Source organism: Euprymna scolopes, chromosome 9 (genome assembly GCF_053919585.1).
Source record: "Euprymna scolopes isolate OS-2025 chromosome 9, ASM5391958v1, whole genome shotgun sequence".
Lineage (NCBI taxonomy): Eukaryota > Metazoa > Mollusca > Cephalopoda > Sepiida > Sepiolidae > Euprymna > Euprymna scolopes.
The window spans coordinates 150,718,967-150,743,333 of record NC_136490.1 but is presented as its reverse complement, the minus strand read 5'-3'; the positions used below and the strand labels follow the sequence as shown (position 1 = coordinate 150,743,333).

At 33.2% G+C, this 24,367-nt stretch overlaps 1 protein-coding gene across 1 annotated transcript in view; it reads left to right on the top strand.

Moving 5' to 3' along the window:
• Nucleotides 1-10,925: 10,925 nt before the first annotated feature.
• The window catches only part of LOC145284910 (protein ecdysoneless homolog), a 117,897-nt gene continuing 104,455 nt past the window's right edge, over nucleotides 10,926-24,367 (top strand). The window contains exon 1 of the mRNA XM_080133991.1: nucleotides 10,926-11,201. Within this exon, the coding sequence (XP_079990117.1) occupies nucleotides 11,000-11,201 (202 nt within the window). The 5' untranslated portion in view covers nucleotides 10,926-10,999. The remainder of the gene's footprint in view (nucleotides 11,202-24,367) is intronic.

Genomic DNA, 24,367 nt, shown 5'->3' with positions numbered 1-24,367 from the left:
TGTACCCCCTCGACGTAAATACCCCGACAAACCCGACAAGCAGCAAAATTCCACATTTGAGATCCCTAGATGTAAGAGAGCCTTCTACTCCAGTAGTTTCTTCCCCAGAACCGCTAGATTTTGGAATTCTCTTCCGGGTTCCTGCTTCCCCAACTATACTTGTCCAGCACCCCCTCACTCATCCACCCTAACTGAAACTTTTAAATAAAATAAAATGAAATGACAGCTCAAGCAAAAGTTACGTTTAAACCAGGACCAAACTCAAAGAAAACCAACCTGCCTCCTCCCTTGAGGCTTGCATTTACTAATATCCGCGGGCTTAGAACTAACTTAGATGATGTTGAGTCATTTCTCCTTGTAAACACCCCGGATATCTTAGCATTAAGTGAAACTAACCTTCACTCCTCCATACCCTCTAACCACTTTAACATGCCTGGTTATCTCCCACTCTACCGTAAGGACTCGGACAGACATATGCATGGACTTGGAGTCTATATTCGAAACACCCTCCCCCTAACTAGAGAAATAAAACTAGAATCAGAGGGCCAGGCCTTTATGTGCTTCAGACTAAATATGCAACACAATATTAGCTACTTATATTTTCTCTACCACTCTCCCTCAAACCAAGACTGTACCCTAATAAACAAAGTCTCAGACAGCATAGATATAGCACTCTCCCTCGATACTAGCGCACAAATACATGTATTTGGTGACTTCAATGTCCACCACAGTAACTGGCTAGGATTCTCAAATCACACAGACGTAGCTGGTAGCGCCACATATAGCTTCTCTATATCTCATTCCCTATCTCAGATGGTTACATTTCCGACACGTTTCCCAGACCAGCACGATCAACATGCCTCACTTCTAGATCTCTTTCTGACAACAGTTCCCAATGACTGTACAACAAATGCCCATAGCCCACTCGGGAATGCTGATCACGCTGTGATAATGGTAGAAATCAGCCTAAATTCTCGCCCTAAAACTGAAGACCCACTACTCAAAACAACGAGGTATTACAAAAAGGCTGATTGGGAAGCCATCAGGGAGCTCATCAGAGATGCCCCATGGCAAAATATCTTTACTCTTCCAGCGGAACAGTGTGCAAATGAGACAACTGAATGGTTCAAAACTGCTATTGAAGCACATGTTCCCGCACGGAAATACTATAGCAAGCCCCACTCCCCCCAATGGTTTACTTCTGCTTGTGCAGCTGCCATTTGTCAAAGGCAGCATGCGTTCCGCAGATTCAATCGACATAAGTCCAGCTCAAATAAACAGAAGTTTATAGAAGCTAGAAATAATTGTAAGAGAGTGATAGACACAGCTAAGTCAGATTACTCTGAAACCACCAGAAAGCGCATCGAAGCACAGAAATTAGGAACCCGGGATTTTTGGAAAATCTACAACAGCGTAGTTAATAATGGACAGTCAATTATTCCCCCACTAACAAACAATCATGAGGTTGCTTGCACGGCAACTGACAAGGCTAATCTGCTTGCCAGTCGGTTTGCCTCAAACTCCACACTGAACTCGGTACACCACTCACTCCCTGATTTTCCTCTGCGAACAGACGCCACACTTGACGACTTGAAAATCACCCCTTCTCAGGTACATGCTATTATAAAAAACCTAGACACCTCTAAAGCATGTGGACCAGATCTCATCCCGGCTGTGCTATTAAAAAAATGCTCTGCCGAGGTTGCTCCAGTTCTGTCCAAACTTTACAATAAATGCCTTAACGAATCTTGTTTTCCCGACTGCTGGAAAACCGCCTCTGTGGTACCAGTCTTCAAGAATTCTGGTGAAAGAACTGACCCACTAAATTATCGCCCCATTAGCCTCCTCCCGCTTTTCGCCAAAATATTTGAGTCCTTAGTTAATAAAGCCCTAGTCCAGCACCTAACAGCTGCTAAACACTTGACTGACAAACAATATGGATTCAGGCAAGCCCGTTCAACAGCAGATATCTTAACTGTAGTTTCTGAACATATATACCGTTCATTGGATAAAACAGGGGAGGGTAGAGCAGTGGCCCTTGATATATCTAAGGCTTTTGACAGGGTATGGCACGATGGTCTTCTAAGGAAAATTAGATCATATGGAATCACTGGAAGAATTCATAACGTAATTAAATCCTTCTTAAGTAATAGAAAAATCAAAGTTGTCCTCGACGGACGTACATCCAAACAATATGACATAAATGCGGGAGTGCCTCAGGGGTCTATCCTTGGACCTCTATTGTTCCTGATATTCATAAACGACCTCCCTGATAATATTGTTTCGGAGATGGGTATATTTGCCGATGACACCACTCTCTATAACAGATATGAGGGGAAAACAAATGAACACATATCCAAGAAAATGGCAGAAACACTAGAGGATGACCTCCAATCCGTAGTGGAATGGGGACAAAAATGGTTGGTCTCATTCAATGCTGCTAAGACTAAGCTTGTTTCCTTCAATAACTACAAGAAACCTTCTCTACCACCAATAGCAATGGCCAAGAACACATTGCCTGAAAGTACTTCTTTTAAACTCCTCGGCCTAACGTTTACAGGGAATATGAACTGGAATAGATACATTGAGAGCATTGCCAAGGCTGCTGCAAGGAAGGTTGGCTCCCTCTACCGTGCTAGAAAACTACTTACGCCTGCCAGTATCCTATACCTCTATAAGGCAACCATTCGCCCATGTATGGAGTACTGTTGTCACATCTGGGCTGGTGCATCTGCTGCTTGTCTCTCGCTCCTGGACAGGGTTCAAAAAAGAGTCGCAAACCTGATAGGTCCTGAACTGTCATCTGGGCTTCAACCTCTGTCCCATCGACGAGATGTTGCATCCCTCTGCCTGTTCTACAAATACTTTAATGGTGAATGCTCTGACGAACTGCAAACACTTGTACCTCCCCGACGTAACTACCCCCGACAAACCCGACAAGCTACTAAGTCTCATCCCTTTACAGTGGAGATCCCTAGGTGCAAGAAAGCCTTTTACTCCAATAGTTTCTTCCCCAGAACTGCGGGTCTTTGGAACTCCCTTCCGGGATTCTGCTTTCCCAACTGCAATGATATGCAGAAGTTCAAGTGTAATGTTAACAAACATCTTTCTACTCTTCTCCCTTCATAATGACCCCGCTAATTAATTCCCTAATAGTAGCCCCCTGCTTCAAAGTGGCACTGTGCCTTGTTTGGGGTGAAAATTGAATAAAAAAAAAAAAAAAAAATACTGACATGCAGAAGTTCAAGTGTAACGCGAACCAACATCTTGCTGCCCAACTCCCCACATAGTACCCCTGTAGCTTATGTCCCTGATAGTAGCCCCCTATATCAAAGTGGCAATGTGTCTTGTTTGGGTTGAAAATGTAATAAAAAAATATATTCAATATCTTAAAAATATCCTTGTTTAATGATTTATTTATTTGATGTTTGTTAGCTCTATGCAGTCTTACTTATCCCCCACTCCTGTCAGCCCTTTGAACTCCAACCCTTCGGACCCCAACCTCTCTCTCCTGTTTTGCCAGATCTGCTCTCATCCCACTTCCAAAGTGGTTTAGTTATCTAAATGCCAGCTGGATCTCATAGCGGTGGAGGTAATATCGTTTGCATTCGACTTAGACAAACTGTGAAAACGACACGCCGAGTTAGTTTACATAAACCGTGAAGGAGTGTTTGCTTTACCCAGCAGGCTGAGTTATTAATTAATTAATGGCGATTTTTGTTGGATATTTTTTAGAATGTAAGTCAAATATGTCAGAGCAATTTATAATGAAGCAGAGGGAATTAAGCAACAAACACCTCACTTAAAACGCGTACAGGTTGTATATATTTTTAAAAACAGAAAACGTTTTAAAAAGTTATAATAATCGACTGGTACCTGTTGCTCGCCGGTCTGTATACCCCCCCCTTTTTTTTTCAGTTTTCTTCTTTTTGTACTTGCTGGGCATGAAGTATTCTACAGGATGCAAAAAAATTTGCCTGCTATTTCCACTCTGCATCTTTTAAAATTTTTTTCTTATCCTTTGTCTTTGCTAGGGATGTGGCATTCTACCGGATACCAGACATTTGCTCGTTATTTGAAAAACGTCAACCGAGAGACCTTTTAAAGATTTTAACCTCCCTTTTAAGCGCAATTGTTTGTATCACTCTTGCAACTGGTCCACCGAATATATTTGCCAGGTAGTTTTTGAAATTATTTTTCATATATATATATATATATATATATATGTTCTTAGATAGGTTTTGTATCAAACGTATCAATAATCGATAATTGAAATAATCCGATGAAAGAAGGAGCAGGCGATTTTGACTAGAATTTATACCTCACACAGCCCAACATCACAAGTGCATTTGAGAAGTTTTATTATCATACTAGCAGTAAGGCCAGGCATATAAAATCAAGTAGGTTCTTTGATATGACAGAGGTGTGTTCAAAATGAATATTTCTGTTTAGAGCAACGTCAGATCTCCCTGTTAGTGTATATATATATATATATATATATATATATATATATATATATATATATATATATATATATATATATATAACTTTATTAGATTGGCAAAATTTTAGAATAATTATAAAGAAGTGAACCATCGTGTAAATTCAATCAACTAAAATAAGATGGGAAACGGGGTGCCCCATTTTTTTTTTTTCCTCACCCCGTTTTCCATCTTATTTTAGTTGATTGAATTTACACGATGGTTCACTTCTTTATAATATATATATATATTTTTAAATAGATATTGATAATTATTTTCAAACCTAGACACATGTGTTTCGAACTTTCATTCTCATTAGTGTAGGAAATTATAAATTCTACCAATATTAAACACCCAAATCTTGAAAGCCACAGACCGGAAGTCATAGACTCGAGTTCATCTGTCATCTAAGCTTCAGCCTCTGCCCCACTGACAAAATGTAGCATCCCTCTGCCTGTTCTACAAGTACTTTAACGGTGAATGCTCTGACGAACTGCAAGCACTTGTCCCCCTCGACGCAAATACTCCTGACAAACCCGACAAGCAGCAAAATCCCACCCCTTCACAGTTGAGATCCCTAGATGTAAGAGAGCCTTCTACTCCAGTAGTTTCTTCCCCAGAACCGCTAGACTCTCGAATTCCCTTCCGGGTTCCTGCTTCCCCAACTGTACTGACATGCAGAAGTTCAAGTGTATCGTGAACTGACATCTTGGTGCCCAACTCCCTACATAGTACCCCTGTAGTTTATGTCCCTGATAGTAGCCCCCTACATCAAAATGGCAATGTGCTTTGTTTGGAGTGAAAATGTAATAAAAAAAAAATGGTATGATATATTAATTGACCCACTTGATTTGTTCCCATTTGATCGGCAGTATAGAATTTTGTTGAATAAATTATATGAATATTTAATTATTTATTTACACTTTAATTACGTACTACAACTACTTACATTACATTATTATGTAAGGATATATTATCGAGAGGGACGGTAGTAGGTATCCGAGTGTTCTAGGGGAGCGTTTGCCGAAAAGGGTTGGTAAACCCTGATCTAGCCCATTCCTTACCCTGAACACACACACAACTTCAGTTGACGTAAGTGAAATAACTCTGTGAAAGAAAACTCAGAGTTATATCCTTTTAGTTAGTGGTTGAAAAACAGACTATGTATTGTCATGCAACAGTCAACGCTTGTAGCAGTTTATGAGATATAACTTGTTGGTCGTGTACATTTGATATGACTGGAAGATTTATTCAAATTGAAAAAAAAGTTTTTTGTAATCTTTTAACAATGATGCTAAACTCATTGATTATCTTTTAACGCCTCGACAACATAACGATCACAAAAACCTGGAAGAGAATTTGAGAAAACTGCATTCAGTTACAGATGTTTTACACTGAGGAGAAATTGATCTGTGGCATATTCCAGCTGTCTTCAATTAAATTCTCGTGTTTTATCCATATGAAGAATTTAAAAAAAAAAAAAAAATACTTGCTGATCATTCAATGCTATGCTTTTGGGGGGATATTTTTGTTGTTTTTTTAAGGGGATTTTTTTTTTTGTGAGTTTTTATAGCATGTCAGCCATTGTTGGGTAATATTATTTGAATTTAGATTTTTCTTACATACATACATGCACCATTTTGATGACAATAAAAATATGGGCGTGTGAAACATTTGTTAATCATCATTCAATCCTAGGCAACGTCAGGTTTTCCTGCAATCAGAACTTAGCCTGTCTTTAACATTCATGCAACACATCTATCTTATCATTCTTATATTAGTACTATCCATGCAACACATATAATATTTAATTAATTTTAACTTCAAAATGCCATAACCTTTAATGTATATATATATATATATATATATATATATATATATATATATATATATATATATATATATATATATATATAAAATTAGCAGGCCGCCTGGCATTGCCCGGTCATAAAATATGCTTAAATGTGATATTTTGATTAATGCAGATTTATATATCATATTTAAGATTATATTATATTGGACCTAATATACAGTAATGAAAGTTAAAAAAAAAAAAAATGACTCGTGCGCCACCACCGAGAATCAAACCAAAATGTTTAGCCTACAATTTATTTTTCCTTTGACATTAATGCCTGACTCATGGATACATGTTTACTGCAAAGCTAAAAATTAAAACATGAATCAATAGCTGTTACGTCACGCATGCATATTTGTAATGCTGTCATTCGACCTTCACAGGGCAAATTTCATTTCTCTAATTTTCACACTTTCGTACTGATTTTCCCCAGTTAAAACCCAAATATAAAGTTTTACATGGGTTCGACTACCCCGTATATGAAGTTTCATGTCTGTAGACCAAAAACTGACAGAGAAGTTTGGCAGGCAAAATTTTTTAAACAAATATATATACGCATACATAAATATATATAGAAAGAGCCAGCCATGGTTCTTTCCAGAATGTGCTGTTGCCATCGTGCACAGAAATCACTTTTTCCATAGCTACCAATGTAATAGATGTACTTAGACTAAAGCTGCTTTCAGGACTGCCAGCAACCACTTTAAAAGAGTAATAAAAAATGCAAGAGAGCTATATGCTCAGTCTGTTAAATCCAAAGTAGCTGAGCAGCGGCTTGGTTCCCACCAGTTTTGGTAAATAGCAAAGAGGATCCTGAACAGAAGTGTGCATTCTATCCCAACCATCATCAATGGATCTGAGTTCATAAGAATAGTGGTTGAAAATTACCTTGGATTTATTTCATGTAATGTACATTTTGTTGCAATTTAAAAATATTATCTTTCATCTTGCAATTAATGATATAGATATAAAATTTTCAATGATTTTTTTAAAAAGTGTAACAGAATGTATATTACATAAAATAAATCCAAGGTAATTTTTTGATTCAATTTAAATTAAATTTTTATACCTTACTTTGTAAAATTTATAAAAGTGCACTTTGAAGATAAATAAATTTCAAATTGAATCTTGTACCTTTATTTTTAAAGCCTATAGTAAAAGCATTTTGTTAAACAATTTTCATGCTTTGGATGAAATGCTTTTCTAACTTGTATCTTATCTTTTTAAGATTATTTTTTAAAACTCTCCTTCTCTCTAATTCAGTTTGTATTTCTCCTCACACCACAACTCATTTTTGCAACCCCCTCTTTATATTATTACACGTCTGAATATTCTCTCTGTTTCAGTTTGTATTTCTCCTCACACCACAACTCATTTTTTGAAACTCCCTCTTTCTTTTATTACAGGTCTGAATATTCTCTCTGTTTCAGTTTGTATTTCTCCTCACACCACAACTCATTTTTTGCAACCCCCTCTTTGTAATACAGGTCTGAATAATGAGAAAATCTGAATTTTGATTAAATTTTTTTAACTTCTTTCAGAATAGAAAATCTTTAAAATTTAATAAGGAACATATTTCATAAAGGTTTCATTAACAAATATTCAGTACATAACGAGAAAAGTAGAGATAAAAATTTCTAAAGGACTGTATAACTGGTTATGGTCAATAGTAGTCCTCACCAGCGAAAGTCTTTGTCATTGTTATTCTATTATTATTATTATTTAAAACATTTTATATTCTGCTCTTTCGCGCGAGGACTAATTATATTATACTCAATATATAGTACTGATTTCAAAAGTTAAAATAAATATATGACTTGGGCGCCATTAGCTAGAATCGAAACCAAAACATTTAGTCTCCCAGCCTCATTCGTTTTCATCTGATCTAAAAACTTAAAAAAATAATGTTGTTAAAAATATAAACGTATATTTTTGCATGTATAGAAATAACATGTTTAGTTGACATATGCCTGGCAATTTCCATTTTTTTTTTCAATTTTGACCTCTCAGCAGCTACTTTTACCAGCTACAAAAAAAAATTTAATTTGTTCTACGGTTCCAAATCCTTTATACATCAAACTTCAAGTTTGTAGACCAAAAATTGACAGAATAATTTGTTAGAGACTGTTCCTCACACAAACAGACAAATGGACAGACAGACAATGTTGCCTATATATATATATATATATATATATATATATATATATATATATATATATATATACAGTCCTGGTCAAAATCATAAGACCACTTAAGAAAGTAAGCGTTTACGCATATTATCGAATTTTTAATCAAACAAATGATTGAAACCATTGCCAAAAGGGAAAATATGATGGAAAAAAATGAAATCTGCTTCATTCGAAACCTTAACCCTGATCTAATAATTATTTTTTGAAAAACAAACATTTTCACCTGGTCAAAATGATAAGACCACTGATAATTTATCTAACAAAAGGCAATTATAAATTACTAAAAAGGGTCTCAGTATTTAGTATAGCCTCCATTATTACGAATTACTTCAAAAATTCTCTTCGGCATGCTTGCGACTAAGGTTTTTATCAGTTGTGAAGGAATTTTATCCCATGTACTGAAAACTGAATCAGAAAGTTCTTTTATCGAATCATACTGGGTTCCATCCTTGAACACTTCTTTTGCCATCCATCGCCAAAGATTTTCAATGGGATTGAGGTCCGGAGAACATGCTGGATGATCTAACAATTCTATATTATTTGAAGAAAAGTATTCTCGTGCTTGTCGAGAAGTGTGTATCGCAGCGTTGTCTTGCTGGAAAATCCAATTTCTTCCACACAGATGTGGACCTTCAGTCCTGATAGAAGCATTTTCAAGCATTGAAATGTACTTCAATGATGTTTGCCGGCCTTTCACTACTTGCAACTTTAGGGTCCCAGCTGACGAGAAAGCACCCCCAGATCATTAAAGACCCTCCTCCACTATGCTGCGTTGAAAAAGTCTCTTTGGGCAAATTTTTATAATACCAATAGTGTTGAAATCCATCTGGACCATCTAGATTAAACTTTTTCTCATCAGAGAAAATTACATTTTCCCACTTCTCTTCATCCCAAGTCTGGTATTTGGCGGTATATTTAAGTCGGTTAGTTTTGTGCTGTTCAAGAAGACGTGGTTTCTGCAGTCGCTTTAAATGATTGAAACCCTTCATTTTCAGATGCCTTCTGATGGTTTTAGGACTACATTCTGCTGCTGTTTTGCTTTTCAATCGACTTGAGCTCATACTGGAGTTTTTTTTTTAAATCTCTTCTGATACGGCGATCCAGTGACGGGGTTATTTTTTTTTTTGGTCGACCTGGACTCTTGTGCCCATATTGATCTGGATTTCCTAAAAGATTTGTGATGACCGTTTTGCTAGGATTCCCTTCGTTTGCAATGGATCTATGGGAGAGTCCACCTCTATTAAGCTCAAAGATCTTTCCTCTCTCAAACTCTGATAATGGTTTCCCTTTTGCCATTCATAATTTAGTAAGATGTTGCTTTTAGTAGCATAGAAAGCTTTTCGTATTCATTTTTTCAAAACTAGCCGATTTTATTAAAGTGGTCTTATCATTTTGACTAGGTGAAAATGTTTGTTTTTTAAAAAAATAATTATTAGATCATAGTTAAGGTTTTGAATGAAGCAGATTTCATTTTTTTTCATCATATTTTCCCTCTTGGCAATGGTTTCAACCATTTGTTTGATTAAAAATTCGATATTATGCGTAAATGCTTACTTTCTTAAGTGGTCTTATGATTTTGACCAGGACTATATATATATATATATATATATATATATATATATATATATATATATATATATATATATATATATATATATATATATACTTTTTATGTTTTACATTAGCATTAATATGTCGTTACACATTCACAAACATATTTCGGTCAGCGTTTGTATAAGCAACCCCGCCTAAAGAGGTCTCTAATTATTAGTAACTGCCTGACCGGAACATGCTCAAGAATGTGTAGCGACATAATAATGCTTGTGCAAAACAAATAGAAAGTATATCTTGCCCTACTTCGGTATTGAGCACGCTTGCATTAACCTCGTTAAAACTTCATTGGTTATTTTACCTGGAATTATATATATATATATATATATATATATATATATATATATATATATATACTAAAGTGGATGAAACGCGGAATATTCAGTGTAGCTTAATCGCCATATACATTTTATAATTACTACATATATATATATATATATATATATATATATATATATATATATATATATATATTGATTTGATGATTGATTAGTTACTCTCATACCGATTTCTATTTGTTTAAGTTTTTTTTTTTTTTTTTTTTTTTTGCTTTTGTAAGCTGTATGACGAGTTGCGCTATAAAATACGCATTTTCATATTTAATAAAAAAGGGAGGTCACTCTGGAGATTTGAATGATCCCCAAAATATATTAAACGCGAGTGCAATCTTCTATTCTCTCATTTTATAAACATAATCGTTACGTTCGTTAATAAATAAAGTGCGTGTATAAATATACCGATATACGCCGACTTAACTCATTCTGTTATTCCGTTTGTGTTCGTTTATGTAACCGATGATACAGTTGCGATTTTATATGTTTGTATAGCGTATTGAGCCGATTCATTTCATTTATTGTGGCAGCATGGCCCTAACCAGACGTATTCCCGAGGATGTGCTCGAGTATTACATTTTCCCATTAATCTCGGAAGATTTTAATGACGAGCAATTATTTGAATATCTCGAAGGACAGAAGGATATTTATCTTGCCCACTTGAGTCATTTATTAGTCGATTATATTTGGCAGAATGAAACATTTAATTTAAAACCTGCTATTTCAGGAAGTGGTAAGTATCAGTATTTTTGTTGATAATTTTCTCTGGCCATCATCGGAGGAAAATGGTCTAAATTGTCTTCTCGTTGGTAAAGTTGGTTTAGTGCAAAAAAATATGTGCGCAGTTGTCTTTTCGTCTCTCACTGGGGAAATAATTATAATTTGCCCCCCCCCCTCTCCGTGAAGCTCCTTTATACACACATTAAAAACATTTTTTTCCCGATATTTTATTGCTAAATGATGGGGGAGGGGGTGATGAAAATGAAAAAAAAAAAATGCATATTCTAAAAATAACTTAAATTATTTGGTATTTGGACAATGCTATTTTTAAATAGAATTTTAAAGTTACATTCAATATTTACGATATCGTCTGTTAAAATGTTAGGTGAAAGTACAGAATAATTACAAAACCCTTTCCTCATGTTAAGAATGGTCTATTTCAGCACGGCCGTATATTTTTTTACTTAACGTTTTCATGTTTAGGGGTAAATTGTGTAGGTTAAGAATGCGTTCTTTTTGTAACAACATCGGATTGTTTATATTAAATCAATATTAAAAATATCAAAATTATTTGAAAATAAAAGTATATGAATAAATAGAAAAAAAAAAGTCACAACAATTTCATTGTTGATGATGATGGCTTGTTATGTATTTTTCTAGTCCGAGATTTGCCGGTAATTCGTTATCATTTTATTAAGTGGATTTTGCACGTGTTAGCAATAAAAATAAAACATCTTATTGTTTTCTTGTAATCTGTACATTTTTATTGATAATAAAACCGTGATCACTTTTCGCGTTTTTCTCGCATCTACGTGACTTGCACATTACTTTTATTGACGATTAATTGATTATTTATTGAAAGAAAACATGAAAATAGCATAATCAAGAAGTAAATTTATAAAAAATAAAAAAATTCCATGAAAATAAATTAAACTAATCAAAATTAAATTTGGTTTCTTCGTAAAAATAACAAAACAAAGTCAGCCATTTTAATATGTTTTAGTAAATAAAAAATTACGATATTTTTTTTTTTTTTTTTTTACGACTTAACCCATCATACTACAAAACCCCCAACCTCGAAAGCCGCTCTTAACATGAGGAGGTTGGAGGTGTTTATTCGTGATCCTTCGAAATTTGAGTGGAACTTGGAAGCATTTAAATTGGTTTGAAACTTATTTACATCGAATAATTGATACTTATACAGAATACGGACCGTGCTGAAATAATAACGATATTTATTCTTCCATAAACATATATAAAATGTTTTTGTTTTAATTGATCCTGAAAGGGTTGGGATTAATTCCACCTACGACCATCTTTAATGCTCAATTCTCTGTTTTTTTATCGATCAAATTGAAATGTCGTTTCATGCGTCTGCTTTCAGTATTTAGTTCAATAGTGCTCAATACTTGAGTAGAGCTATGTAGTAAATTTTGAAAATATATATGGCAATTAAGCTACACAGGCTTTTCTGTACTTTCAGCTAACAATTTAATACACAAAAGATACCGTAAAAATTAAATTTAATTTGAAAATCATTTTAAAAAAAGCGGGTGGGGGAGTGGGGGACTGGGGGATGCTTGTTTATATTGCTGATCTTTTAAACCAACACATTTCAGGTGAAAACATTATTACATACTTACGTGTCATGCTGAAATTATCCATCCATTTTACTTTAATTTTTGTTTCTCTTATTTCCTATTATTATCATTTTTTACTAAATTAATTTTATTTCATTTATGCTACTGCATTTTTAATCACCCCCCCCCCAAAAGGTAATTTTGTTTATAAATAAAGTAAATAAAAAATGTGAACATGTGAAACCTCCTTACTCTTTTAAATTAAATTTTTCTTTTAGAAAATAATAAATGGTGTTTTTATTTCGAACGTTAATTCAGAGTAAAATGATTCCATTATTTAGGGGTCCATTCAAACAAATGTAAGTGTAGATTTTTATGCTTTTGTTCATCAGCTTCCCCATTTCTGATTTGAAGTACATATTTGATGGTAAATAAACGTTTGAAATCTTACCGGTCCGTAAGTGAGGGGTCATTTTACAATAATTAACGTTGGAAACGAAATCCCCTTCAGAAAATGACTAATCGATACGACGCTGGCAAAATAAAAGCCAACAAAACTAATAAAGATGATTTGAAGCTTCAACCCATTTTATTACCGCTTCTTCTTCTCTCACCTTAGAATTTTCGCCGGACGTTTGGGAAATTGATCCATATCTTAAATTCCACAATTTACACTTTTTTCTTTTTTCACGCTAATCTCATCGATTACAAACTTATCTTTCGGATTAAAAAAAAAAAAAATTTGAAAAAAAAAAAAAAAATTATGACTTTTATCGTCGGGGATCAGTTTTCAATTATAACGTTCTATTAAATTAAACACGTACTTTGTAACCATCACCGAGAAAAATATTGCGACTCTCTCACGATTATCCCCGTCTAAAAAAAAGTATTTAAACATTTTGGAAATTGGTCTTCCGCATGGCGCATCTCAGTACAGACAAATTAATTTTTGTGTGTCATGAGTAAGTTGCTTGAAGCCATGTTAAATATATAAATTGTCAACCACCTCAATAAAAACAACGTACTCAGTGACAAACAATGTGCTTTCCGTCCTACGAAATCTACAGCTGATATACTGACTGTAATTTTACATAGGACCAGTTAATCTATCGACAGGGATTCCTACTTAAGACCAGTAGCTCTTGACATATCAAAGGTATTTGATAGGGTTTGGCATAAAGGTCTACTACAGAAGATTTCCAGCTATAGAATATCTGAAAATGTCTTCTCAACCATTGAATCTTTTCTTTCTGACAGGTTTATACAAGTAGTCCGGAACTCAAAGTATCAATGCTGGCATGCCTCAAGGATCCATTTTGGATCAAACTCTCTTATCTTCGTCAATGAACTCCCAAATCACATTCTAAATGTATTCGTTGACATATGCAGACAATACTACCATCTATGGCAGCACTTCAAAGGCTGATAACAACCAAGATCTCTTTGAGTCTCTCTCCTCCGACCTTGAGCATGGGGCAGAAGGTGGCTGGTTAATTTTAACCAAACTTCTATCTTTTCACCATAAATGCTTTGATCCTCACTTTGCCCTAACTGATATGAATGGCTCTCGTTTCAAATAGTCTGACAAACCTGGTCTGACAAGCTTGTGTCTGTCTGTCACTTCTAACCTAAAATCTCTTGCCAAGGTTGCTGGAAAAATGTTTGCACCTCACTTCTGATGCAATCTTTTATCTGTATAAGATCTACATATGGAGTACTGTTGTCACATCTGGACAGGAGCTGCTCTTAGCATGCTATCCTGCCTTGACAAGGTTCAACACCAGATTTAGTAGGTGATGGCCCTTTTCTTTTCCCTGCAATCTCTTTCCCACAAAAGAGACGTTGCAAGTCTGTTTCTACTCTATCATTATTATTATTATGGCAAGTGCTCATCTGAGCTTCAGTCTATGGTCCCCATCTGCAAAACTTTCATAAAAAGCACTCCTCTATCTACAACCACTATCAACCATTTCCTCCACTATCTGTACCTAAATCTAAATGCAAATTCAATGGACAAAGCTTCTTTCCTAGAACTACCCACCTTTGGAACTCTGTTCTGCGGGCCTGCTTTCCAACTGACTACAATATGGTCATCTTCAAGTCCAATGTAAACAAGTACTTGCTGCGTCCTCTTAATCAAATTCTATCCAATTTCTTACCACTGTTGACCCGGTGACCTCTGTACACTCAATAACCCTTATCCTCGAGTGATTTTCAGGCCTTAATAAGTGGTGACTCCCTTGTAAAAAGAAAAAAAAAAAAAAAATCCTCAAAAAAGAGAATAAAGTAGTTTTAAAATTGTAAACATTTTTATCCATTTCCAAAACAGTCCCTCGATTCGAACTCGGAACTGACTCCATATAAACTGAAATCTACTTACCTGATATTTATTATCTTGCTTGCTTGTCACCGTGCACACATCATCTGTATGTGTCAGGTGGTGGAAGGAAGGGTGCATGATGTGGTTAGAGAAATGGAATGATGTAAATAATTGAGCGAAAGAGTCATTATGACATCACAATATATCCTGACTTTGTGAAATCCATTAACTTTATTATCCTTGTAAAAAGCTGCTTATCAACTAATGTCAAAGCTAAGAAATTCTATATCTTCTAGTATACGACTGAAATTGTATTTCGTTTGAATTTGCATATTTTCTATAATAAACAGCACGGGCATGTTTTACAATAATCAACAGAATGAAAAAGTTGTAAAAACAAATGTATAACAAATAAATGTTACCAAAGACAAGATAAGGTACTATTCTACCTACCTGGACAAAATTTTGGCATTTTATTTTTAAGTGTTTATTAAGTTTTAAATGCAAGTAAAATAAATAAAAAATACTGGTAGTACTAAATAAACATCACAGTGACATTTATTGGGTAGATTTCTATCATTTTTGTTTTATTTTCACGTTTTGAGCAGTTTTTAGGATTCCAAAGGTGACATCTTCATGTCACCGTTTTTGTTTTCACTTAAATGCTCAACACTACCTGTATTTTGAACTTAATAAATTCTGTAAAATAAGTTAAAACACCAAAAACTTATCCAGGTAGGTAGAAAAGTAACTTATCTTGCCTTTGGTAACATTTGTTGTTTATTTGTTTTTTGATCACTTTTTCATTCTGTTGTCTATTGTAAAACATGTCCAACATTACATTTTTTGCCTCTGGATGTTTGTTAAATTAAATAAATGCGGAAATGAACATATTTTTTCAGATTTAAAAATGATGGGGAGGGGGGGGTAAAATGTAGTTGAATGAAGCGATTGTGGATGAATTTTGACATTAACATTAGTTTTGGCGGTGAACCAAGGCCAGTCTCTTAAATTCCTTTTAAAGAAAATCTATAAAACGTTTTATGCAGTAGAAGTCAATCAGAATAATCAGAAAGGCACATTATTTGTGATGATACATTAATTATTAGCAGTAAAGATATTAATAGCAATCCAAAATACTTGTTCAAACTGACCAACCTTCTGTTGTACCAGTTTTCAAAAATTCCGGCGAGAGAACTGACCCATTAAATTATCACCCCATTATCCTCCCCTCTCTCTTCGTCAAAATCTTTGAGTCCTTAATCAATCAAGCACCAGTTCGTCACCTCATAGATAATAAACTTTTTTTCTTACCAACACTATGGATTTAGGCAAGCCTGTTCTACTGCAGATATCCTAACTGTAATTCCTGAATGTATATATAATACCACGCAGTGGATGAGGCAGAGAAGGCTAAATCAATAGATCTAGACATATCTAAGGCTTTTGACAGGGTTTGGCATGATGATCTTATCAATATTAAATCATATCGTACAACTAAATGCATATTTAATCAAATCCTTAGATAAGAGAAAAATATAAGTTGTTCTTGATGGTTGTATATCTAAACAACATGATATAAATGTGGGTATATCACCGGGGTCAATCCTTGGACCTTTATTATTCCTGGTATTCATAAACGACATCCCTGATAAAATTGTCTCTGAGATGGGTGTATGTGCTGATAACACTACGCTCTATAACAGACTCTAGAGGGAAAATAAATGAGTACATATTTAAAGAAATGGCTAAAATTTTAGAGGAAGACCTCCAGTCTGTAGTGGAATAGAGCCAAAACTGAATGGTAACATCCAATGTTTTGAAGACTAAGGTTATTTTCTTTAATAATTATAAGAAACCTTCTCAACCACTGATTGCCATGGCTAATGATACACTACCTGTAAATACTTCCTTCAAGCACCTAGGCTTAATATTCACAAACAATATGAATTGGAGAAATACATTGAGGTAATTGCCAATTCATTGTTGTGAAGAAAGTGGGGCCTCTCTACCATACTAGAAGGTTACTCACACCTGATAATATCCTGTATCGTTACAAGGCTACTATTTTCCCATACATGAAATATTGTTGTCACATTTGGGCTGGTGCATCTGCCACTAGTCTCTTGCTTCTGGATAGGATTATAAAGAGTTGCCAATCTAACCTTTATCCCATTTTATAAAATGTGGCATCCCTGTGCCTGTTTTACAAGTACTTTAGTGGTAAGTGTTTGGAAAAACTCAAAGTACTAGTACCCCCTTGATGTAAATACTCCCAATAAACCAGACAAGCAGCAACATCCCACCCCTACACTGTAGAGATACCTAGATGTTGTAAAGCATTCTACTCAAATAGCTTCTTCCCTTAAACTGCTAAACTTTGGAATTCCATTCCAGGCCCTTGCTTTCTTGACTGCACTGACATGCTAAAGTACAAATGTACTGTGAAGACATCTTGCTACTCAACTCCCTACATAGTATCCCTACAACTCTGATCCCAAATAGTAGCCCCTTACGACTTAGTGGTACTGTCTTGTTTGGGGTGAAAAATCAGTGAAAAAAAAAAAAAAAATTGCTGATGACCCCCCCCCCCCCCGGTCAGGTCTTTTTTTCTCTCTATTTTCACTTTTTTACCCCATCTGTTCCTGTTCTCACTAACATCAATTCGTTGGTAGTTGCCTTTTTCTTTAGTAAAATTATATTTAAAAAAAAAAAAATTATATTTAAAAAATGTTCATGAATTTAGAATTCATAATGATTTTGTGCCTGATGATGTGATCTCTCTGAAAAGAGGCATTGCTGAAACATATATGCACATATGTAGCCAATAATGTTTGTATAAATAAACACACTATATACATGCTCTGTTCATTCATTAAGCATTTTTTAATGAACACAGGAATTGTTTTGGTGGATTTACATCTAGGAAACTAAACTATACAACCATTATATTAGTCCTTGCGCAAAAGAGCAGGACACAAAATGTTTTAAATAATAATAATAATAATAATAATAGAATAACAATAACAAAGACTTTCACTGGCGAGGACTACTATTGACCGTAACCAGTTATACAGTCCTTTTGAAATTTTCATCTCTATTTTTCTCATTATGTACTGAATATTTGTTAATGAAACCTTTATGAAATATGTTCCCTATTAAATTTTAAAGATTTTCTATTCTGAAAGAAGTTTAAAAAAATTTAATCTAAAAAAAGTTATTTTAAAGTTTTTGTTAAAAAAATTCAGATTTTCTCATTATTCAGACCTGTATTACAAAGAGGGAGTTGCAAAAAATGATTTGTGGTGTGAGGAGAAATACAAACTGACAGAGAGAATATTCAGACGTGTAATAATATAAAGAGGGGGTTGCAAAAATGAGTTGTGGTGTGAGGAGAAATACAAACTGAAACAGAATATTCAGACGTGTAATAATACAAAGAGGGAGTTGCAAAAATGAGTTGTGGTGTGAGGAGAAATACAAACTGAAATAGAGAGAAGGAGAGTTTTAAAATATAATCTTAAAAAGATAAGATACAAGTTAGAAAAGCATTTCATTGAAGGCATGAAAATTGTTAAACAAAATGTTTTTACTATAAGCTTTAAAAATAAAGGTACAAGATTCAATTTGAAATTTATTTATCTTCCAAGTGCAATGTTATAAATTTTACAAAGTAAGGTATAAAAATTTAATTTAAATTGAATCAAAAAAATTACCTTGGATTTATTTTATGTAATGTACATTTTGTTGCAATTTAAAAACATTATCTTTCATCTAGCAATTAATGATATAGATATAAAATTTTCAATGATTTTTTTTTTAAATGCCTTGGATGAAATGCTTTTCTAACTTATATATATATATATAAAATAAGTTTTTTTTATGAATTTTATGACTTTTAAGGATTTACATTTCTTTAATCCAAGGAAAAAAAATCATCAACTGTTTTTTTTTTCCAAGGAATATATAAACTCTGAGTTGTTTGGTGTTTTTCTACCATTCAACGAAACACGTGTAAGTCACAATAAAATATTATGAAAAGAGATATATTTCTTACGTTAATTAAGCATATCACAGTCCTGAAACACAAAAGTTTGAGGCCCTAGTAAATTTTGTACTACTTCTGGTCGTTTAATTTTTGGAATTATCTTCCTCTCCTTGTCTAGTTTTTAGTATTCTCACTCTCTGTATTTTTTAAAAAGAAAATCATTAAATTATTTTTCAAAGATTTAAAAGTAATGTTTTTGTAAAAATAATGAAAATATATCATTTTATTTTTTTATTTTTTGCTAATCTGAAAGATAATAATTATAATTAACATATTCAACGAATTTCACACTTCAAAACAAAAAAAAATGAAAATTCGGATTTTCAACCTTAAAATCTGATACGTACACAATTTTTTTTTTTTTATGTACAATCTATTTTGTTCAGTTTGGCTGATTATTTTAAGCATATTTGTAACCACAAATAAAGAAGGGGGTTTGTAGGCAAAAAAAAAAAATATGTATATAAATATCGATTATGAAAAATAAGCACATCATTATAAAGTTCATTCTTCACTTAATGATCAGTGAAAATTTCATATCGATTGGATAATTACTTGATTTTTTAATAGATTTTTAAAGAGAGACTTAATAAAAAATACCTCTTCCACTCGTTTTGGCCGTGCTTAGTCTTATTGATAAATATATTATTGAATGTTTTTGACTATTGCATTGTTTGGTCATAAAATATACTTAAATATAATAATTTAATTCATGCAGATTTTGTATGTAATAGTATAGAGCCAATATCCTATCATATTGTACCCAATATATAATAGTGATTTCTAAAAAAAAAAAAAAAATGACTTGAGTGCTATCAGCTAGAATCGAAATCAAAACATCTAGCTCTCTAGCTTTATTTTTTTCCGTCTGACCTTAATCCATGCACATACAAAACCTGAGAAAATAACGTTGTAAAATGTATAAATTTAGTTAAACTGTCAAACAAAACTTATGTTTCATCATTTTTACAGGATGAATAGACGACACATGTATCTCTTATACAGTCTCTTTTTGTTTCATTTTACTTCAGTCAGAATTCCCAGCCTGAGACTAACATTTGATCTCTATATGAAATACATAGATATTGAAATGTTCCATTAAAGTTCTCCTTTACATCTCAAATGTTGAGTGTTCAGTTAGTAAAGAAATGAAGGACATTAATTTTCTCCCCCCCCTCCCCAAGTGACCATCTATATATATAAAAGCGAAAATGTGTGTATATATGTATGTTCGCTTTTTGTGTATGTCTGCAAAAGGCTTTTTTCAAAGGCCTTCTCGGTCGGCTCACTCCTTTTTAAAACTTTTTATATCGCGTCTAAATCATAGCAACTACAACTTAACAACGGGGTCGTGTGTGTATTTAATTTGCCCGACTTTTACCAGCTCACCGCGTTTTCGAAAAGCGAATGATTTGGCTTGCAGCGCAAAACTAGGTCAGACATCACGCTACTTCCTCACGCCTGTTTATTTTGCTTTATAAACCTTCACTTAACGTGCTTATCCGTTCCTCTCCCCTTGTGGCTGAGATGGTTAGGTGTCTGGCTTTTTTCCCCTTTCGTTTCCACCTTCGCGTTAAGGCTTCGGGGTTCAATCCTACCTTCCTACGAAAACTTTTTTTTCTTTTACCCGGCCAATGTTTTTTTCTTTTTATTTTTAACACACACACCTCCAAACACTCGGGCAATGCCGGGTACCCCCCGCTAGTCTATAATATAAATCTCACCTATCTGTTTAAATGTATGCATGTTTGTATGTCTGCCTAAAACTTTTGACAAAGGCAATGGATTTTCACGAGATCAGTATCATTTTGAAGACCGATGTCTCAGACGACAAATATTGAAAAATTGGCAAAAAATATTAATTCCTTCACCTTCAGCTGGGCAGTTTTCTACAAGGAGGGGTCGATTTTTTGCTAGCCATTTTTAAAAGTCATCATATTGGTTGGATTGACATTGCCTAATTTTATGTTCTAAACTTCCGGTCACGTCATGGAGTAGGGGTAAGACGTCAGATTTTCTTTTACTTTCTTTTCCACCTTCGTGTCACGGGTTTGAGCCTGCCTGCCTACTACCACTATTCCCCCCCCCCAACACACACTTCCAAACACCTGGACAACGCAGGGCACCCAGGCTAGTTTAAATATGTTGTATTAACATTTAAATATGTTCTTGTGATCTATTGGACTTACTGGATTCCAAGACAAGAATTCATTTAGTCTCATGGAGTTTAATTTTCGGAATTATCTTCCTCTCCTTGTTTAGTTTTTAGTATTCTCACTCTCTGTATTTTTTAAAAAGAAAATCATTAAATTATTTTTCAAAGATTTAAAAGTAATGTTTTTTGTAAAAATAATGAAAATATATAATTTTTTTTTTTTTTTGCTAATCTGAAAGATAATAATTATAATTAACATATTCAACGAATTTCACACTTCAAAACAAAAAAAATGAAAATTCGGATTTTCAACCTTAAAATCTGATACGTACACAAATTTTTTTTTATGTACAATCTATTTTGTTCAGTTTGGCTGATTATTTTAAGCATATTTGTAACCACAAATAAAGAAGGGGGTTTGTAGGCAAAAAAAATATGTATATAAATATCGATTATGAAAAATAAGCACATCATTATAAAGTTCATTCTTGACTTAATGATCAGTGAAAATTTCATATCGATTGGATAATTACTTGATTTTTTGATAGATTTTTAAAGAGAGACTTCATAAAAATACCTCTTCCACTCGTTTTGGCCGTGCCTAGTCTTATTGATAAATATATTATTGAATGTTTTTGACTATTGCATTGTTTGGTCATAAAATATACTTAAATATAATAATTTAATTCATGCAGATTTTGTATGTAATAGTATAGAGCCAATATCCTATCATATTGTACCCAATATATAATAGTGATTTCTAAAAAAAAAAAAAAAAAAAATGACTTTAGTGTTTTGTCCTTAGTGTTTTTACTATAAGCAACATCACTTGAAAAAGGTGCACTATTCATTGTAAAAGTCAGTTTGGGTTAGCCATAACGATGAAATCTTATTTAAACCACAAATACTATGTAATTCTCGACTATTTAGTTAGGGTTTACTTGTATGGAAAACTATTCTTATGCCAGGTTGTCCTGACAAACCTCTGTACAGAGAAACTTTGAGGACAGTGTCTAGTAGGCATTCAAGTTTCTCTCCTCTCTATATGTATGATTATGTGTAGCTCAAAATATCATACATATTGTTTATACTCGTCTTGGGACTGGTTATATACGATGTTTACTTTGCAATCTTTTAAGATTGGATATTTAGTAAATTTGCAACTAAATAAAAAATAAATAAATAAATAAAAAATAAAATAAATAAAATTACTGTCCTATGAATTTAACTAAAACTAGTTATTATTGGAATGTGGAGTCATTCATTGCGTATTAAAATAAACCCTTTTAAACGAGACAACAATAATTATAATCTGACAGCTAGATTTTAGCGAATGCAGTTTTTCAGTCAGTAATTCTATCAGAATACATTCATATAATGTTAGGTATGTTTGTGTTTATAAGATTATCTCCTAATTAAATGATCATAATGAATTTTGGAACCTGATACTAGACGTAAGGAGAGCAAATGTGAACTATATTTAGTCTAATGTAGTTTTGTGCAAAGGAGGTGTAAACCCTCAAGAAAATTCAAAAGCCTGATTTTTATGAAATTGTCACAGGTATTAGCTGTCAATTAATAAATATTGATTAAATTTGAATTTCTTTGTAATATTTTAAAATATTTTTTAGGTGTATAATATGGGCACAACATCCAATTTGAAAATTAAAATATTTCAGGTTTGCATTAAATTGAATCCATTGTCATTAGATACAAATTAAAAAAAAAATCTTTAATTTTAATTTGTTAGGATTCTTTAGTTTAAGCTATATAATATTAGACATTTTCTAGAATCAAAATCATGTAATGGATTTTGATCAAAATTGGAATAAGGGTTCTAGACATAAGGTTTAGTCGCATTGTTTTGTATTTAAACTTTGTAATGACAAAAATACTCCAAAACTGTTCTAGTTAGGGTATTAATTTTAGCCATCCTAAGACGGTTATTATTCTTAGTATATATATATATATATATATATATATATATATATATATATATATATATAATGTCAATACGTGTTTGGTTTATGAAAACAGAATTTTCTTAGGATTTTTCATTGTTTTCGTAATTGTTGTCTTGACTTGGTGAGTTGGTTTTTTTATCTCTGACGTTAATTTATGGAATATGGACCCAAGAGTTAATTTTTCGCTCATCTCAAGCGTCTTCGATCTTCATCACTAAAATGATGCACAACAATAACTACAGGACGTTTGAAAATTCTAGAAGTAATATGCATAAAAATAGAAGCAATATGCTTAAAATAGAAGCAATATGCATAAAAAAGAAGCAACCTAGCATTAATAAAATAAGCTTTAACATCAACACTAACATTATATCTTCCACAGTTAAATTAAAAAAAAAAGATAAATATGAAAGTGCATAAAAACGACAGGTTAAACTTTCTTTTCTACAATAAAAAAAAAGCCAAATCTAAACAAAAAACCAACAAATTAATAAAAACAATAAATATACAAATACATGAAGATCAGATTCAATTACATCTTTTTTTTTCTCCTGACAAAACTACAAAGCAAAATTAAAAAAAATCGTAGCAATATAATCCACTCTCTTAAAAAAATAAATACTTCTGAAAAACTTGATCATAAGTACTTGAGATGGCTGAAAAACAGAACTCTTGAATCCATTCTCCATGAATCATCATCAAATTTCCTTTGATTGAATTTGGCTCAAAGGATCGCTTCACAAGCTAGTTAGCTAAAGAATATCTGGAAATGTCTTCTTGATCATCAAATTCTTTCTCTCTGATAGGTCGATAAAAGTAGTTGTTGAAGCACAGAGTATCGATGCTGGTATGCTTCAAAGATCCATTTTGGGCCTAATCTTCATCCTGATCTTTATCTATGGTCTCCCAAATCACATTCTAAGGTCATTTTATGACATTTATGCAGATAACACAACCATCTATGTCAACACTTCAAAGAGCATAATTATCAAGATCTCTGTTTTTAACTCTTCCAACTTGGAGCACATAGTGCAATGGAGAAAAAGGTGGCTGATTATTTCTAATGCATCTCTTCTTTCCCCACCAATGCTTGAATTCTCACTTTATTCCAA